This window comes from Oryctolagus cuniculus, chromosome 12 (assembly GCF_964237555.1).
Source record: "Oryctolagus cuniculus chromosome 12, mOryCun1.1, whole genome shotgun sequence".
NCBI lineage: Eukaryota > Metazoa > Chordata > Mammalia > Lagomorpha > Leporidae > Oryctolagus > Oryctolagus cuniculus.
Genome location: NC_091443.1, coordinates 38,005,801 through 38,026,849, shown reverse-complemented (window position 1 = coordinate 38,026,849; position 21,049 = coordinate 38,005,801). Strand labels below are relative to the sequence as shown.

Sequence of the window (21,049 nt, the reverse complement as noted above, 5' to 3'; positions counted from 1 at the left end):
TAGAAATCAACAAGAGAAACTTCAGAAATTGTACGTACATATACATGGATGATAAGCAACAGCTTCTCAAATAACCAGTGAAGTCAGTGAAGAAATCAGAAGGGAAATTTAAAAATTTCTAAGGTTGGTGTCGTGGTGCAGTCCCAGCTGATTCACTTCCAGTCCAGCTCTCTGCTAATGTATATGGGAAAGCAGGGGAAGAGGGTCCAAATACTTGGGCCCCTGCCCCCAACAAAAGAGACCCAGATGGAGTTCTGGCTCCTGGCTTTGGACTGACCCAAGCCCAGCCTTTCTGGCCATTTGGAGAGCAAACCAGTGCAGTAGATGGTTGATTTGTCTCTTTCTTTCTCTCTCCCTCTCTCTTTCTCTCTCTCTCTCCCCTGCTCTCACTCTTTCAAGTAGATGAAAACAAAATAAACATTAAAAATACAAAAAGTCAACAAAATGAAGAACTGGTATTTGAGAAGATAAATTAAATTAGCATATCATTAGCCAGATTAACCAAGAAAAACAGAAAGAAGATCCAGATTAATCAGAGATAAAAAAGAAGACATTACAAAATTTCTTTTAAATTTTTGTCCACAAAAATGATAGGAATTATGTGGTACTTTAATGTTAATAATTTTGTGAATATTTTATAGTTTACTTTATATAAGTAAAGTTGAACATCTTTTTTATTATTGATTATAGCCCTTGACTATTTTCCTTCTGGACTATGGCCTTCTTACATTTTATTGAACTCTTTATTTAATAGAGCTAGTAAGCCTTTGACTATAATTATCATAAAAATATGTTACCTAAAGAAACTTTCTAAAATAGCATAAAAAGGAATATATTACAACTAATACCACAGAAATACAAATGGTCATATTGATCATTATAAACATCTATACACCAACAAATTGGAAAACCTAGAAGAAATGGATACATATTACCAATGAAACTGAAAGATTAAAATGTAAACAGACCAATAAAAAGTAATGACAGTTAATAATTAATAAAATGCCTCCCAACAAATGAAATCCCAGAATCAGATGACATCATTGCTGAATTTTATCAAAACTTCAAACAAGAACTAACATTCTCTGAAGCCAAAATTACCCTGATACCAAAACCAGAAGAGAATAAAACCAGAAAAGGAAGCCATGGGCCAGTGTCCTAACAGAATAATAACAAAATGAATACAATAGCACATCAAAAACATTGTACACCAGGATCCAGTGAGATTTATCCAAGGGGCTCAAGAATAGTTCAAAATACTCAAATCACAAAGCATAATACATGAAATCAACAGAGTAAAGGACAAAAAAAATGATCATTGCAATAGATGCAGAAAAAGCATTAAAAATTTAACGTCTCTTCATTATTAGAAAATTAATATTAAGGATACATCACACTTTTTATAAAGGGAATTTATCATAAATTACAGCCAACTTCATACTATATGAGAAAAATCTGAAAACATTTGCTGTATGATTAAGAACAAGATAAAAGTGTTCCCTTTTACCACTCTTATTCAACTTAGTATTGGAGGTCCTAGCCAGATCAATAAAGCATAGAAAATAAATATAGGACATCCAGATAGAAGTGGAGGAAGTTACAATATCCCTATTGCAGAAAACATGATTTTATATAGAGAAAAACCTGAAGACTCTGCCAAAAATGCTGTTAGACCTGTCAAGAAACTCAGCAGAGTTTCAGTATAAAGAATCAGCTTGCAAAAGTAAGCAGCACTTTTATATACCAATAAAAAACTTGCTGAGAAAGAAATGAAGAAAGCAATCCCAGAATATCTTTAACCAAGAAAGCGAATGATCTATGTAATGAAAGTTACAGAACAATGATGAAAAAATAGAAGAAGACACTAAAAATTAAAAGATGTCTTCATCGGATCAGCGCGGTGCGCCGGCTGCAGCGCGCCGGCCGCAGCGGCCATTGGAGGGTGAACCAAAGGCAAAAGGAAGATCTTTCTCTCTGTCTCTCTCTCTCACTGTCCACTCTGCCTGTTAAAAAAAAAAAAAGATGTCTCATGTTCATAGGTTGGAAGAATCAATTGTTAAAAAGTCCACACTACACAAAGTAATCAACAGATTTAGTGCAATCCACATCAAAATAGCAATGAAATTCATTGCAGAACTAGAAAAGTAATCCTAAAGTTCATAGAAACCACAGAAAATACCAGAGAGCCAGACAGATAATGAGCAAAAGCAACATATAGCTGGAAACATCACAATACCTGATCTCAAAACATGCTATAAAGTTAAAATAATCAAAACAGCATGCGTTGGCATAAAAACTGTCACAGACCAGTGGAACAGAATTTTAAAACCCATAAATAAATCCATGCATTACAACCTAGTGATCTTTTACAAAAATGCTAAGAACAGCCATTAGGGAAAGAAGAGTTTTCAATAAATATTGCTGGGAAACTGGATATTCATATGCAGAGGAATGAAACTATACCCCTGTCTCTTACCTTATGTAAAAATAAACTCAAAACAGATCAAAGACCTAAATGTAATGCCTGAAAAACATGGGGTAAATTCTTCAAGACATTAGTATGGCCGTGATTTTTTTATAAGTCCCCTAAAACACAGTCAACAAAAGCAAAAATAAACAAATGGAATTGTCAAGCTAGGAAGCTTCTAAACAGCAAAAGAAACAATCAATAGAGTGAAGAGACAGTGAACAGAGTGACAAGATAGCAGACAGAATGGGGAAAATGTTTTTGTACACTATTCATCTTATCATATCCAGAATATTGAAAGAACTCAATAGTTGAGAGAAATCTGAACTTTAAAATTGGGAAGTGATCTGAATAGACATTTCTCAAAAGCGGATATAGAATTAGATAACAAGTATATGAAAAAAATTGTTAACGTTACTAATCATTGGGGAATAAAAGAAAACTACAATGAGATGTTCTCCCACCCAGTTAGAATGGCTATGATCTGGGGCCAGCACTGTGGGGTAACAGGTAAAGCCAAAGTCTGTGCCACATGGGCGCCGGTTCAATTCCTGACTGCTCCACTTTCCATCCACCTCCCTGCTAATGCACCTGGGAAAGCAGCAGTGGATGGCCCAACTGCTTGGGCCACTACACCCACATGGGAGACCCAGGAAAAGTTCTTGGTTCCTGTCTTTGGATTGGCCCAGCCCTGGCCGATGCAACATTGGCCATTTGGGGAGGGAAACCAGCAGATGAAAGATTCTCTCTCTCTCTCTCTCCCTCTCTCTCTCTCTCTCTGCCTCTGCCTTTCAAATAAATAAATAAGTCTTTTTAAAAAATAAGTGAAAAAAAGTTTATTTAAAAAGAGAATGGCTATTTAAATGACAAAAGCTAACAAATACTGGCAAGGATAGGAAAAAGGGGAAACTCTCATACACTATTGGTGGGATTGTAAATTAGTACAGTCATTATGGTACACAGCATGGATTTTCCTCAAAAAAAATGAAAATAGAACTACTGTATGATCCAACAATCCCACTACTGAGTATATATCCAAAGGAAATAAAATCAGTATATCAAAGAAATAGCTGCACTCACATGTTTGTTGCAGCACTCTCCATTATGGCAAAGATACAGAATGAACTGAGGTGTGCATCAACAGATGAATAAAGAAAATACATTGTATAAACACACAATGGAACACTATTCAGCCATAGAAAGAAAGAAATTGTATAATTTGTGGTGGAACTGGAGGACATTAAATAAAATATGCCAAACACAGAAAGACGAATTCCATATATCTTACTTATATGTGGGAAGTAATAAGTTGGTTTTATAGAAATAGAAAGTACAGTAGAGATTACTAGGGGTTAGGGAGAGTAGAAGGGAAGAGGAATAGAAAGATGTTGGATAAGAAATAAGTTCTAGTGTTCTGCAGTGGAATAGGATGACTATAGTTCACAGCATATTATATGTCTTATAAAGAACTAGAAAAGAACCAGAAAAGAAGTTTTAATAGCCTCCTAACAGAGAAATAATAAACATTTAAATAGACATAAATGCTAATTACCCTGACTTGATCTTTACACATTATATACTTGTATCATCACAGTGTATCCTGTAACTATGTGTAATTATTGTGTATCTATTTTTAAATCAAATTTTAACAAGCTGTATGCAAGGATGTGCAATGAATATCTTGTTAAGATTGATACTGGGAAGCCGGCGACGTGGCTCACTAGGCTAATCCACCTGCGGCACCGGCACACCAGGTTCTAGTCCTGGTTGGGCGCCAGTTCTGTCCTGGTTGCTCCTCTTCCAGTCCAGCTCTCTGCTGTGGCCCGGGAGTGCAGTGGAGGATGGCCCAAGTGCTTGGGTCCCTGCACCCGCATGGGAGACCAGGAGGAAGCACCTGTCTCCTGGCTTCGGATCTGCAGGGCATGCCGGCCATAGCTGCCATTTGGAGGGTGAACCAATGGAAAAAGGAAGACCTTTCTCTGTCTGTCTGTCTGTCTCTCTCTAACTCTGCCTGTCAAAAAAAAAAAAAAAAAAGATTTATACTGGGAGCCATCTGCTAACATTAATTCAACTTACTATCAGATTTTAACAATAAACTTAAAATTGAAGAGTGTAGTTGTATAATAGTAACGTCTTTCTCCTTCACAATTCAAGTTAATGAAACTTCATCTTAAAGAATTCATCAAGTCCTATTAACCAAAATATTCAGAGTGTGTAAGATGGCAATAGTTTTTACTATTAGGAAAGTCAACTAATGCATACTGATCAGTGAAGGCAGTGAATTTTTCAGCATATCATCTAGTTTACTAGACTGTTTTAGTGATATATTACATTTATATATCGCTTGCAGTTGAGAAATTTGTAGTAATAAGCCTAGGCAAGATTTGCAATTTTACTCTAAGATCATTACCATGTTTCTTAAAGCAGAAGTTCTGATGTGCTGAAATAGTTTGTTCATAGTCCTGTTTTCTGTTAACAAGTTTTTTGATATGTAAAGAATCATCCGTAAGCTTGAGCTGCTATTTTACTGTTGTGTGTGGTTGATTTGTCCATTCCTTACAGAAACTCCCAAAGAGTCTAAACCACTGAGTATGACACTAAGAATACCCCCATTGCTCTAGTGTCTAGCTCTGTGCTGTGTTTATTTGCAGAGGACCCTCATGCATGAATCCATACAAATGAGGCAAACTGGAGCAGACTAGACTATGCCACTCACCAATCTTTGAGGAGGGAAGGTTGCGTATATGAAAGCTGCAAGGCATGATTTTCACTTATAAGGAAGGTTTCAGTGCATGTAGCATTAATCAGGGTTTATAGTTCAGGTTTTTTGCTTTCAATAAAGAAAACAAAAGGAAATAGAAACAATCATCTGATTTGGTCATCTTTTGTCAAGGAAAACTCTCTGATCTACATGAATGGAACTTCCCTCCCAATGAGTAGCCTGCAGAATGGACTTCTGAATCTTGATTGGTTTTTTTTTTTTTCAGTTTAATGAACTGGTTTTTAATCAACTAAAATTAATTTCTGTTGACTAAAAAGCCTATACAGGTAATTCCTAGCCTATACTGAGAAATAGGAACTTTTTTAAAATGTAGCACAAAAAGTCTATTAGAATAACATCAAATAACTTGTGTTTGTTTCAGTTATTTCCATGCTACTGGGACCTGAAATTTTTCCCACTTAACCATCTTTCTCCAGGTTTTATTTCCATTGCTTACTGTACAAAGAAGAAAGATATTTAATGCTTAAGAATTGCACAGTTTATCATCCAATGTGTCACTTATTTAAATAGTTAAGTAACAGGTGTAAGATTGCTAGTATTTCTGTGTTGAAATAGGTGCTTCTCCTAAGGAAAAATCTTTTTGAAACGGCTCTACATTTAATGTGGCATCCTGTCATTGCATAGTAAATGATTCATCCATAACTTTAATGCAAGTAAGTAAATATGTTGGTGAATATCCTGTGTACTTCATGTGGCATCTAATGCTAACATAATCTGAAGATTTCAGTTGAAGTTTGTGTTGTTGCTTTTTTTTTTTTTTTAAGCTGAAATACTTGGCACTCTGCACAAGTGTCTCTCACTCATGATAATGCTTTGTTTCTTAACAAGACTACCAGGACATTTGGGTCCCAGACCAATATCCTTTTCCAGCCAAAACATCTCTGACAACAATTGCACTTTTTCTTTTCTTTTTCCCCTTCCCTCCCCGACTTAGGTTGGAAAGGCTGGTGGACGTCCTGCGGAAGAAGGTTGGAACAGGGACCGTGAGGACAGTGATCTGACTGAGAAAACGACAGTCTGGGGAAGTGATCACATCTGGTGACCAGGCTGCTTCATTCAACACTGTGTAAACACTAACGCCTTAACTTAGCAAACAGTTGTTAGAAGTGGGACACTCCAACCACATTCCAAGCTGAGATAAAATCAAATCACAAATGTTTAACCACTTTGCTGCTGACTTGAGTTATTTATCCAAATATATTAACCACAGACCTTTACCGATGGGTAGCTATAAGGTTGCAGCTTATTTTGTAATGATTTTATATCTCAATGCCTTTAATATAAATCTTTTTACTGAGAGACTATTGTAGAACCATGGTAAAGTTGGTCAGGATCATATCTTCACATATGGCCCTTTCTGAATCAAAGTGCAGCAAAGTAAATATTGTCTAAGCCTTAATCCACTGTGTTAGGTCAAAACTTCAAATACATGCATTTTTCAATAGAGAGTATATTTCTTAACTCATGAGAGAGTCTTAGACATAGGGGTATGTCATCTTCCTTCAATGCACATATGTAATCTTTGTTGATATTAAAGGATATCAAGTATAGATGCCATGAATTAAATGTATAATTTGCTTTCTTAAGAGTTTGATACATTAAAATTATACTCATCAAGCCATGGTTTTGTTTCACGATAAACAATACAGACCATTCTCAATAAAAATTGATTAATAATGTGTACTTGTAAGTTCATATTGCCAGTATTGTCAGTATTTTTAATGTTGAGTCAGAATAATTACCTAACCTCTACTTAAGCTGCAAAATCACCAGGTCTTTGTCTAATAGGTTAGAACACTTTGAGCTTGAATATTAGCATGTGCCAGCCTGTCTCTCTCCTAAAAGGCAAGAAACCATCAAATCTAAGTATTCTTATTGTTTATCTTTTTGTGGAGGAGGGAAATCCAATATATAGTATACAATGTAGACATATAAGAGTTTAGAAAAAAAGTAAACCTGGATTTAGTTCAGGTTGTCCACCTTTTATTTTATTGAAGGTACAACTTAAAAAGTTACAGCTTAGCAATTGCTTCTAATTATATGAAATTATGAATAAAACAGATTTTTTTGTATTTGGAATTGGAAAAGTATCTTTATTTTTGAATTGAATCCAAATCTAATTCAATCTCAAAGATTATACACTTAATTGGCGAATATACTTGAATTGGTCAAAATTATATATTTTTAAATTCATCTTTAATATTGACCCAAATTTTCAGGGTAAGTATTTTCAGGACAATTTATTACAACATACTTTTTCACTTACTGTTGGAGATTATTCATTTTAATTTTTTTAATTTTGCAGAAAAATGTAAAGTATTTTATCAGAGATGACAAAAAGAGAGTCATAATACTAACAAATCCTATTTCTTCCTTATTAAATCTGTATTTGTTAAATTGGCAATTAGAATCATCCCATTGCATTCAGATTTGGAATTTACTCATGCTGCCTGCTTTTAGTGATTTTTTAAACTTAGAAAATAAGGTACAGAAGAGATTAAAAGTTAACTAACTGGATTTTCTCTATAGTCTTAAAGGTGTTATAGCCTCCCGGGTGAGTGACAATATAGGGAAATTTAAAATAATTTGGTCCTGTCTCTGGGCTCTAATTGAAACCTGTAACAACTCCCTCTGTGAGGAACCACAGCTATTAAAGTCATCTAGGAGGTTCAGGTAAGTAAAGAGAAATAGTTCACTCCCCTAAATAGCCCATACCTGAGCCTTCTCAAAATAAATCACAAGTAGCTGTAAATTTTCAGTGTAGTCCTGCAGACAGACTTCTCCTGAGTTATTTTTGCCTGGGATTTTAAAAAACACAAAATGTAATGTAAAGACATTTTACAATTTCCAAACATCATTTTTTACATCTGAATGCTCAGATGAGAGCAACTAATTCCTATAATCAGTATCTGGAACTTTTATAGAATATATTAAATAACAATATTATTATTAATTGTATTATATATTAATATAATTAATGGATTGATTAAAATATAACATATTGTATATTAATATAATTAATAATAATATTATTTATAATAAGTTAAATCTGTAAAACAATTCTAAGATTCACATTGCTGTTTAGGTAATCTCCTAAAGTATCATATGTCCTTGAAAATTAAAGACCTATGAAATTATAAATTCAAAGTATTATAGCCAAATATGCATTTTTTCTAATTTTTTGGTTTTAAAATATTATTTTTTATATGAAGAACAACCTTACTCACTGAAGATCAGTTATCTACCTTTTCAATCATAATGCAGCTTCAGAATTATTCTTCACTGCTCAGAAATGTTCTTTGGGTTTTTGGGTTTGATTTAAACATCATCAAGTCTGATTCCTGTAGTAACATGGGGATTCACTTCTTGTACAAATAAGTAGTTCAGAGGAAAGGCAAAAAGGATAATATTAACATTTGTAGCACTGATGTTTTATAAACTCCTTTTCCATCTTTTTTATTTGATTCTGTCAATAGCCATATAATAATAACATATTATATCTCTCAACCATATAATTGTAATTATTAGAATAACTTTAGTATTACTGTTGTTATTGTTATAATTGCATTGCTTATACAGATGAAGAAACAGAGTCAGCGAGTTTTGGAACTTGCCAAGGACTGGCTAGTACTTAGGAACGAAGACTTTATAATGACACGCCATGCAACTGTATGTCTCAAAACCTTTCTAAAAGAAAAAAATTTAGGTAGAGATTTTAGGTCTTGCAATTTCTGTTATGGTACCATTTCTTTTATACACATATGAATTCCTTCATAATTAAAATATTGCACGTTTCTTTCAGTGAAGTACAGTAGTGAGGACTGTGTATGTAAAGGGCATTACATTATTACCACCTCCCTCGTATTACAGTAACAGCACACTTGCATCAGCCTTCACTCATGAGGAATATTGTGACAATTCATCGTTAATAAAACATACCCTGGAGTTACTTTGTAATGTTTTTAATTTGACCTGATGATAAAATCTGACAGTGCAGTTATATAAAATAATAGTCTGGATATGGTAAAGCAACTGTTAGAGATAAATCCACTGATAAGTTATTGGTTATAAATGAAGATAGGCAGTTTTAGCAAAATTATTATACTAGGAGTTTTTAATACAACTTTTATAAATAAACCACTGTTAAAAGTATTTAAAATGTTTAAATGTAGAATAAAATAATTTTGCTTACTTTTTTTCAATGAAAAAGTTGATATTTTCTGTATTTCTTTATTCAAATAAACTTATTCAGATCACTTATAGAATTATTTACTTACAAAAAGTAGCATATAAAATATTTAATTACTTACATATTTTATATGTAGTGTTCCTGAAGATCATATTTTTAAAGTTTCTATTTTCAATCGTAATTATTAAGGAATTACATGATAAAATATCCATTGTCCATACATTTTTATTTTCTTACATATGGTTTTAACGTAGCCCAATTTTTTCACAGATATTATCTTGTTGGTAACTGTTATTTACAACTAAGCTGTTTATTCACATATATACACACACAGATGTAAAATTACATTTGCTCTTTTAAAAATTATTTTATAAGTCAGCTGTTAGGCTCCAGTGATTTCAACATTTTCTTCTTGTTTTATTGGAAATACACGTGGTTTCTGAGACTTTTAAACAAATACATAGAATGGCTGAAAGATTTATATTGCTCATGCTTAGCTAAATATGTCATCCCTAGAAAAGATGTGGTTTATTTTGGCACTGTTTTAAAAACTCAGATATTTTAAACATTTGTTAAGTTGGAGCTTGCACATTTGAACTAGTAGCATACATCCCAGAATAGCATCTCAAGTTACCAAACTCTCTGTAATCCTTTTACTAGAATAACCTTTTTTGTAAAGGTTTTCTTTTTTGTTATGTACTTTGGTATAAGTTAAGTCAAACTTACAAAGGTTGAAGTTATTATTTTTAATGTAGTACTTCATAAATAGAATTTGGCAGTGATAAGTGTATATTTCTGAGAATCATGAAAATTAAAGGATTCAATGTTCATTTACAGAGCTCTCCACATGCTCATCTTTAATGTTTACTAAATACAGTTTTGGAGCATGCTAGTCTTTTAGAATCCACCAGTTTTCTTGACTGTCTGATTATTAACAAGGTTGTATTTTAATCACAAACTCAAATATTTTAAATGCGGAATTACCTATTTTTTTAATTATTTATTTGAGAGGTAGAGAGAAAGAGAGATCCCATTCACTGATTCAGTCCCCAAATGACCCAAGCCAAAACAAGGGACCTAAGAACTCAACCCAGGGCTCCCACAAGGGTTGTAGGAACCCAACAACCTGAGCCACCCCTGCCCTCTAGGATCTGCATTAGCAGAAAGATGGAGTCAGGAGCCAGAGCCAGGGATCTACGAGGTACTCTGATAGGGGACACAGACGTCTGAGCCACCAGACTAAACACCCATCCTTTTTTTTTTTTTTTTTTTTTTTTTTTTTTGACAGGCAGAGTGGACAGTGAGAGAGAGAGACAGAGAGAAAGGTCTTCCTTTGCCGTTGGTTCACCCTCCAATGGCCGCCGCGGCCGGCTCGCTGCGGCCGGCACACCGCGCTGATCCTAAGGCAGGAGCCAGGTGCTTCTTCCTGGTCTCCCATGCGGGTGCAGGGCCCAAGCACTTGGGCCATCCTCCACTGCACTCCCTGGCCACAGCAGAGAGCTGGCCTGGAAGAGGGGCAACCGGGACAGAACCCGGTGTGCCGGCGCCGCCAGGCAGAGGATTAGCCTAGTGAGCTGCAGCGCCGGTCTATACATTGATCTTAATCAGGTTTGTAAGTGTTCAGTCCTGAAGCCACTGTACAAGATTTATACAATAAGATATATTGCAGTAAGGAAACATTAAGTTCACCGTCAAACTGTGTCTAACTTCCTTAACAAGTTTAATAAATTGAGTGTTGAGGGGCTGGCGCTGTGGCATAGTGGGTAAAGACGCCGCCTGCGGTGCTGGTTCGAGACCCAGCTGCTCCACTTCAGATCCAGCTCTCTGCTATGACCTGGGAAAGCAGTAGTAGAAAAGTGCTTGGGTCCTTCCACTTGTGTGGAGACTGGGAAGAAGCTCCTGGCTCCTGGCTTTGGATCAGCCCAGCTCCAGCTGTTGTGGCCATTTGGGGAGTAAACCAGAGAATGGAAGACCTCTGTCTCTCTGCATCTGCCTCTCTGTAACTCTGCCTTTCAAATAAATAAACAAATCTTTAAAAAAAAAATAACAATGTTGATACAAATTTGCTAGGTACCCTGGGAACCTTTCAAAACTATTTAAATATAAAATAAAATTACAGCAATAAAAAAATTATAGAGAAATATTATTTTTTATTTTTCTTTTTATTTAACAGAGTTAGTTAGAGAGAGAGAGAGACAGAGAGAAAGGTCTTCCTTCTGTTGGTTCACCTCCCAAGTGGCTGCTTTGGCTGGCGTGCTGCGCCGACCCGAAGCGAGGAGCCAGGTGCCTCCTCCTTTTAGCACATATGGTTAGAAAGAATCTAAAAAGGAATATCATATCCTTTTAAATTAAAAAAATCAACTTAAATCCACTACAAATCACTTATAATTTTAGAATGTGTATGTGGAATTTCACTGTAACCAGCAGATGAAATTTAAAAACATTGTTTCTTCTGTGTTTGATTATTGTCATAGGAGATAAATAGACTATAGCACTCTACCAGTGAACTTAGAATTTAAAGCTTAGGATACACGCTGTAAGAGGACCTGAATAGGGTGAACATTGGAGTCTTTGGGACCAAAATTCTACAAACTGGTATTATCTAAAATGTCATATTACTGTGTAAAAAAGCTATTGTCTCATCATGTATTATATTGTGATATTGTCATATTTTACTTCTACATATGCAGAAAATAATAACATTGTTATTGGTTTTATTTTATTATTTGATTATGTTTAGATATTATTATATTTAGATATCTTATAATATTTAGATATTATTATATTTAGATATTTTAAAAATAAGAATGTTCGTCTGGTCCCAGGTGCTTGAGGGGCCACAGTAATGGTGCAGACATGGCCAGATCCAAGGATCACACTACACACAGTTGGTCCCAAAAATGCACAGAAATGACATCAGGAAACCCTGATCACAAAGATATGAATCCTTTAAGGAGGTGGACCCCAAGTTGCTGAGATACATGCATCCTGCCGAGAAGCACAAGAAGAAGTGCCTCAAGCAGGTGCAGGGCAACAGTGCCAAGGCTGTGAGCACACATGCTGAGGCTATGCTATAAAGGGCCTTGTCAAGCCCAGGGGAATTAAGCCAATGGTGCCAAAGTGTGTCAGCCAATTGATTTCCCCTATCAGCCACTCTAAGCTGCAGAGACCTGCTTGAACCCACATTGTCAAGGGTTTTAGGCTATTCCAGCCAAAGGCAAATGAAGCCCAAGGCCCAGGCCCAGACTCAAATGAAGCTGCAGCTCCAGTTTTAGCTCAGGATCAGCATCCCAAAGGTGCTCAGGTCTCTAAAAGGGCCCATGCCCCCATGAAGTTTCCATAGTAACTTCCGCAGTCTGCTAATGTGAGGGCAGAAGGACTGGTATGACCCCATGAGCTGGCACCTACATAGCACAACTGTCCTCCTGTGCGTTTGTATAAATAAACCTGAGGCAGGCTTTCTTAAAATAAAAGAGGTAAATTGTATTTTTCTGTGCATTTATAATTTCCAGTTTTCTTCATTTCTTCTGTTATCATTTTCCTTCTGCCACAATTATTTATCATCTATACTAGTGCAAAGCTTTTGGGTCAACTTTTAGATGTCTGAAAATGCCTCTCCTTTTCTGTCTTTGCTTTGTGAAAACAAAAAATTTTGTCCATTTTAGGAAATTTTAGCCAATATTTCATTCTCCTCCTTATATACTCCAATTATATATATGTGGACTTTCTCGTTAGGTTCCCATGTATCTTTTCCACCCTTACTCCTCCATAATTGCTCTTGCTAAAACTTCCAGTACTGTGTTGAATAAAAGTGGTGAAAGTGGACATCCTTGTCTTGTTCCAAATCTCATGGGAAATGCTCTCCGTTTTTCCCATTTTTTTAATTTCAGTCTTGAATTTTTAAAATTGTCTTTCATTTCACTAATGCCATCTTCTGCAGCCAAAGCCATCTGTTGAATTCTTCATTTTTGATTCCGTATTTTTCAATTTTAAAGTTTTCTCTTGTTATTATACATAATTCTCTGATGAAATACTCATCTAGCTGAGTATATTTTGCTTCTCTTTGCTCCTGTCAAAGTTAAAGTAACTTTAAAGTCCAAGTCTACTAGCTCCAATATCTGAAACACTCATAGGTCTTTCTCTATTGTCTGTTTTGTCTCTTGGCATGCCTATTCATTTTTTATTGTATGTAAGACATCCTGAATTTCCAGGTGATGTTGTCGTTCTCTGGAATAGGTTTATCTTTTCTCTGCTGAGAACACCAAGTGGAGACTTATTCCCTTAATCTGGTCAGGTGTTATGCTGAGTTGAAGCTGGGTTGAAGTTTGAGTAAGACTGTTATTTATGGTTTGTGGTTTTCTCTGTGGCCTAGTTTCACTAGGGCTTTCAGTGATGGAAGTTTTATTTTCACTGGGACCCTTTTAGATATTCTCTTCTCAGCTTTTACAGTCCCACGTAAACAAGCTTAGAATTTGTGAAGTATCTTAAGTAGAAACTAGGCTTGTGTCTCAGGCCCTGTGGATTTGTAACCTAACATGGCTATTACCAAAAGCTCTGCTGGTTTCTCTGTACCTCGCAGCAGTTTTCTGCTGGGACAAAGACCTGACTGTCAATTTTCTCATCTTCACCAAACCCATCAGCTGCCCACAGGGAAAACGTGCCTACATATCATCAGTTCGCCTCTCTGTTCTCTACTCCTGAGTCTAATTCCCTCCAGTCATCTTTGTTTTAGCTCCTCTCCAAAACTTACCAAAAAAAAAAATTGTCATAACTATCTTAATGCAAGAGAGACACAAACAGAGACAGACAGACAGATGGAAAGATAGAGCAAACTGCCTCTGCTGGTTCACTCCCCAAATGCCTGCCATGGCCAGGACTGGGCCAGGGCCAGAGCAAGAAGCCAGAAACGCAATCCAGGTCTTCCACATGGGAGGCAGGAACCCAATAGCTTGAGCCGTCACCACTACCTCCCTGAGTCTACGTTGACAAGAATTGACTCAGAAGCTGGAGCTGGGAATTAAACCAAAGCACTCTGCTGTAGGGCGCCTGCATCGTAACTGCGAGGCGCACTGCCTGCTGTCCTCTCCGATGCTTTTAAGCAAATGCTCTTTTTGTGACTTATCCAGCTTTTCTCATTGTTTTTGGCAGGGGCATGGTATGGGACAAGCTACTCAGGCTACAGGCAGAAATCCAGTGAGTTTCTGCTTTCTGGTATAATTTTCACTTCTGGAGATGACATTCTGTTTATCTCCAAATATGTTTTTGTCATTTCATAGTCTTTGTTCCTATCTCATATTTTTAATTCTCTTTAACTTTTCCATCTGTTTTTAAACATATTTATTCCATACTACTTTCTGATGGTATCTCAAGTATTCAGCGCTCAGATGTTACTGTCTGATTTCCGCTAGCCGTACTTACATCGCCTCATTTCTCTGAATGTTTGATGATCCCTGAAAATAAGCTTCTACTTAGAACTCTTCTCTGTGGGACTTTTCAAGGCCTAGATTAAAGGCTTCCCCCCATAAAGTCTGCATTTGTTTCTTCCATTCTCTCAGAAACATGTACAGGCCTTGGATCATATTAAAGCCTTTTAATTTTATTGAGTCACTTAGACAATATTAATTTAGATGGAAAACCCACATGAGGACTGTCTTGTGGTTATAAAATTTGTAGAGGACACTCTTTGGTCCTCCATTCATAGCCTGAATTTAAGATTCCTTTCCTTGGATGCATCTGGAATTTTGCTCCCCACCCTCTGCTACTTGGAAAGCTGTGGAAAGCACAGCTCAACTTTACCCTTATCAGAAAGCAAATGCTTTCAAGGTGAAAATTGCCTTTTGTGCTCTACTTTCCAGTTTTACATAGTCTTTGGCCACTAAATATTCCTAACTACTAACATGATCATGTGTTTCTTTAAAAAAAAAAAATTTATGTATTTGACAGGCAGAGTTACAGAGAGAGAGTCTTCCATCTGCTGATTCACTCCCTAAATAGCTGCAACAGCTGGAGCTGGGCCAGAGCCAGGAGCTTCTTCCCAGTCTCCCACACAGGTACAGGGACTCAAGCACTTGGACTATCTTTTGCTGCTTTCCCAGACACATTAGCAGTAAACTGGATGGGAAGTGGAGCAGCCAGGACTCAACCGTTATGGAAGTGCTGATGTCATAGCACAGGCCCTGATCAGGCGTTTCAAAAGATTTTTGTCATTTTCTATCCAGCATTTTTAGTTGCTTACTACAGGAAGTACAAGTCTGTCATAGCAGGAAACAGTTGTAGTCTGGATTGAATATTATTAAATTTATACACACCCAGAGAGAGAGAAAGAGAGAGAATTATACTTCTAATGAAATGTTCTGAATTTAGTATCTCTTGTATAAATGAGTAAAATTAGTAGATTATAAATTTACCTTACAAGATCCATAATTGTGACTGTCCACACCAGTAACTACAGTTTTTCATTAAAGAAAAGAAAATGATTGAATAATCCAAATTAACCTAAGCAAGAAAAACTAACAGCTGCCTAAAATGAAATGTTTGAGTTATGAGCCATGTGCCACCTTGGTTTATCTGCAGCCAAAAGGATTGGGACCCTGATTCAATTAACCACATTGCTTGGGGAGGGCCTGGTTGCCCTGAATAAGAGCTGCCTGGTGATGAGTAAGAGGTATCCGTGACACACAAGTTCAGACCTTGCAACTCTGTTTTTGTTGTTTGAACTTTCTTCTCTGTTGTAGCTAGGGATCCGGCCTGGAATTTAAACACTTGTGTGGTAACTCCATTCCTTCAGCCATTGTGTTGTTAAGCTCTAGCTAACGAACTTTTAACACTGGCTCCAATAAGGCAAGACTTAGAAAACAGCAGCAATCAAGATTTCTAGTTTTGTACTTAAAACCATATGACTTCTATGCCTTTATGTGGATAAGATGCTCTTTCCTGTCTAGTCCAACTGCTCCCCCAAAAGTAGCCTTCACAATATGTATGAAAAAGAAAGAAAGAAAGTGCTCCTAAGGAAGCTTACATTAAGAAGAGACTGATTTCAAAAAATCACATCACTATAGCAGAAAATTCAAAATACAAACCCGTCTTAAACTTAGGAACTTTACCTCCAGTACAGGAACCAAATCATATTTGAGAAGGTAAGAGCTGCCAAATTGTACCCGTCACGTATACGTTATCTCATGTGGCTCTTTTCTTCCATGCCAATGTTTGTGTTGCTTAGGGAGATCTTCTGGATAATGTCACAAAGAATGTCTCTCAGACCCATATAGATTATGTACACATTGACTTGCAAAGGACAAGTTTTGCTTTAAAACCTCTAAGCTTCATTTTGGTTGTTAAGCATACTGTTTTGAATCTAAAAACCAAGTAACAGAAAGAGACTGATTTTATTCTCAAACTCAGACCAGTTCTGACGTAATACTGGAGGAGAAAATTCAAATATACTTTGAATAAGCATATAATGATTTGACAAAAACATCTCAGTGTTACTGCTTTGACTATCCATTACTTAAATGTATATACTGATTACCAATGTCTTATTATATTGTAGTCTTATCACTTCACAAAACTATATCTTTTGCGTCTTTTCCTAAACTGGTCAGATTATAAAGAGTAATTGTATACTTTTATTTAGGTGACATAGAGGTATGTGAGTATGTCATCTTGTTTTTCAAATAAAAGTAAGGAAAACTTTTGAAATCAGAATTCTCCATTTGGTTGAAATACCAATAATTTTGTTTCTACTTGTATAAAAATTGCAACACTATAGATATATTGTAGGCTGAAAGTTCAAATATTGCAGACATAATTATCTGCAAATTTTAGGAATTTTGTCTGGATCCATATTGGATTTTTTTAAGAGCCAATTCCCAAGTCATATCCAGAAGTTCCATGTCCTATTATTTTGTTACCTTATGGATGTCACAAAAATTAATAAAAGTGACTTTTATTGAGAGCATACTAATACCTTAGACTATGCTCTAAGACTTTTCATTTCCATTCCTCCCTGTATTTTCATTATTTAATTCGTTTCCCATTTTCAGACCTGCACCCAGTCAAATCTACTCTCAGTTTTTTAAATCCAAGTGATCCTTCAAGACCTTTTACATGCCACCCCCACCCACCTCCAAGTTGTAGTTAATCTCTCTTTTGGCGTCTTATAGCTCTTTCTTCAACTCTCTATTTAAGGTCAGTTATTAAATTTTCTCTTGTTTCAGTATTCCTCTACTATCTCCTATTAGAATGCAAACTTCTGAAGATCAAAGATTCAGTCTTGTTCATATTTCTTTGTACAGGTAAATACTTAATGAATGATCATTCTTGTTTCATGATGAAGCTTAAAATTTCAAACTGTTTTAATTTTCTCAGCATTTGTATGACATTTCTTTCTAAAAAATATGACTTCAAAGTTTAAATTTTAAGATCCTTTTCTACCACCATGTTATTAAAATATGCTATTTTGTCTGATTATCCAGCACTTGGCACATTACCAGGTGTCTACCTGAAGACTAGCTTTTTAAGGATAATCAATTTAAAGTGAAGGGTTGCTGTGGGATTGTTGTTGTTGTTGTTTGGTTTGATTTGGTTTCTGTAATCAGAACTTCTGGAATAGCTATTAAATTTTGGTCTCATACAACCAAAAGTTTGAAATTTCGTTCTATGATCAAAGTTAAGTCGTAGCTTGGTTTCATTGACTACAAAGTTTATACAAAATATCCAAGCCACAGAACAGGTGATTTAAATCCTTACTGAACAAGGGTGATAACTAAACTATTTTCTGGAACCTAGTGTGTCTAAATTAGGCAAGGAGAGGGAGAATGGACACCATGTGTAAACCAGTTTGGTGTTTCAGGGTGCGCTGTGATGTGGCAGTATCCACTGTAAATCGTAACTCCAAATTTAGTGGCCCCTCATTTCCTAAAAGTAACAAAAGTTTTCTGAATGCTCTTTGCTTTGATATATTTTCCTAAGATTTTCACTTCCTGGTTATATTCGTATGTTGTTCTTTCAATACCCAAGCCATATTTTAAGACATGTAAGAGCAACAATAAATTGAACATGAATATTACCCATCAAGCTACAACTTCAAAAATTAATATTACTTATTTTATTTTGTTTCTACTTCAGTCTCCACCAGTTTTCATCATGGAACTTGTTGAATGAAGATCCTAAAGCTTTAAAATCTGCATACCATATTTCAGTAAATACATCAGTTTTGTCAATGGCTTTCTGAAATACTCAAACACAGCATATTCACTGCATTTTCTTCATAAGACCATGACATGAACACACTAGACAACTCTAAGTTACTTAAAGATTTTCTTCCCATGCATCCATCTTACTGTGGCTAAGCAAATTACATTTTCAATATGGTGTATTCTCTAAAATTGTTTCTCACAAAGTTAGCTATCTTGATTATAATTCACTGCCAGCAAAGTAATTCATTTTTGATAACAGTATTTTGTCTGTGATTTTCTCCACTCCTCAAGAAACTGTAAGCCAAAACAGACAGTATTGTTTACTATGTTGAGAAATGAAAATCACCTTAATGAGTAGCGTCCACATGCTGGTACCAGGCCAAATGAATCATATTTGTCCGAAAGTAGCAAAAATGTTACCTGTTGTGCTCATACTTCATTTTTCTTGCAGTTCATCAGGAAAGAAGTGAAAATGCTATAGATTTTCAGTTTTTGTCCTGAACATCTAAATACCTTTTTACTTACCTTGTATCTTTAATGCCAGGATCCCCTGTCTCTGCAACTGCTTAACTAAAACATATAGTCCTCTTACAAAACTTTCCTATTTGGGTAAAATGAGAACAAAGTAATTGTGACAACTTGCATAGTGTGACATAAGCAGGCATTTTCAGAGCTAGAAGTACAAATGTGTATCCATTCACACACTCTTCAGTTTTTCAGCCATTCTGCTACCCTAGCTACTGCTGTTAGGAGCTGAAATTTGTGCCCTCATGGTTAATGTTTTGACAGATTTTATCATAAACCTTGCTGTTGTAAGTTCGTCTTGAGCCAAAATTTAACATATTGTAAGCTCAGAAATAGTTTTTACTGTTGGTGATCCAGAAAAGGAAATAAATCAATTACAATCCTTTGAATGATATGAGGATAGAATTTAACTCCTTTAAGGTTACACATTACTTGAGATTTGAGAGAAATTCCCATATTTTGCATCCATATTCTAAGCCTCTACATTGTCAGTAAAACCATTATGATAATTACAAAGGAGAAGATACCAAAGGCAATATTACGTGGCTTATATGTGCTCACTAAACTTATAACCAAAATATTACATGTAATTTTTTAAATGAAAATATCTTTTGCCTTAGTATATAGAATCAAAAATGTAAGCTCTCAACAGATGGTTAAGTGATTAAAAACCATGGAATGGCCACTTTGTTTCCAGAATTCTCTTTAGTTAGACCCTGTTTTATGGTGTTTGTCTTCTATGATTTTATAACTATTTAGAGTACTTTATTAAACATGCTACCAGCCATTGCTGCTTCTAACAACCTGTAGATCTAGACTTTTTTTCTCTTCAGTGACCATGACCATTAATATTTACTCATAAATGCATTTGTACACAGGCTGAACCATAGCACATCAATGAAGACAAAAAGAGTTGTTACTCAGATCTTTACCCTAGAATAAATCAAATCAACAAATATTTATTGAATGTCTAATATGTGCAAATAGCTTTGGACTGGTCAGCTTTTAAAAGCCATCCAGCTTTTCTCATTGACAAATGAAAGCATTATTATTTCAAGCATTGCAGAAGCCACTTCTATGTTCTTAAGATGATCAAGCATATGAGGATTCTACAATTATTGAAAGACAAGGAAGAGAAGGAATTTACAGAACAAAAGAAGAAGAAAGAATACTCTAAAATTTTGTCACCGCTGGACTGCATTCCGTATGTAGGTGTGTATGAGTATATATGTATGAGTGAATATTATGCATATGTGTATTTGTGTTTATATGCACATATACACACAGAGAGAAGAATGAATGAATTGGGGTAAACACCCTTTCACATTCAATTTCAGAGTTTTGCTTTTAAAATAGTCTTAACAGTCTGGTGTTAAGTCCATGGTGCCACAGAACCAAAATATATCATAGCATATAGAAAGATTACTCAACTTGGAGTCCCACATTCTAAAACTTGGCTTGCTCCTTAAATCTATTATGATGTGATGTCATCAATCAATTTATAGTAAAAAGAATTAACTTCTTACATTGTTACAAAAAACTATCAGAGGTCTAAGTAAGTTAATTTTATCATTAATAAGATAAGCTAATTAAAAGGTCATTTTTATAGATTCTAATTGCTAGTAAGAATGAAATAAAAGCTACTGGTAAAAGGGGAAACGTGCACATTAATAACCTATGTTATTTTGTGCATTTCATTTTGCTACTCGGTAAAGGTTAAAACAATGTAGTATCCACTCATATCAAATAATTCAATGTATTTTCTCAGTTAGGTATAAAAAGAAGCCTGATAATTTCTAGGTTTGCCAAATGAAATTAGTCTTGACTGCTTCACATAAAAGGTATGTAGTGTGTTAGCCATGGAAGAATTCCCATTGACATTCTCACAG

At 35.5% G+C, this 21,049-nt stretch overlaps 1 protein-coding gene across 6 annotated transcripts in view; it reads left to right on the top strand.

The window, feature by feature from the left end:
• The window catches only part of MIPOL1 (mirror-image polydactyly 1), a 353,299-nt gene extending 346,371 nt beyond the window's left edge, over positions 1-6,928 (top strand). For all 6 annotated transcript variants that reach the window (XM_051822777.2, XM_051822776.2, XM_017348269.3 and 3 more), the window contains one exon: positions 6,184-6,928. In XM_051822777.2, the coding sequence (XP_051678737.1) occupies positions 6,184-6,250 (67 nt within the window). In that variant the 3' untranslated portion in view covers positions 6,251-6,928. The remainder of the gene's footprint in view (positions 1-6,183) is intronic.
• The last annotated feature ends 14,121 nt before the right edge of the window (positions 6,929-21,049 follow it).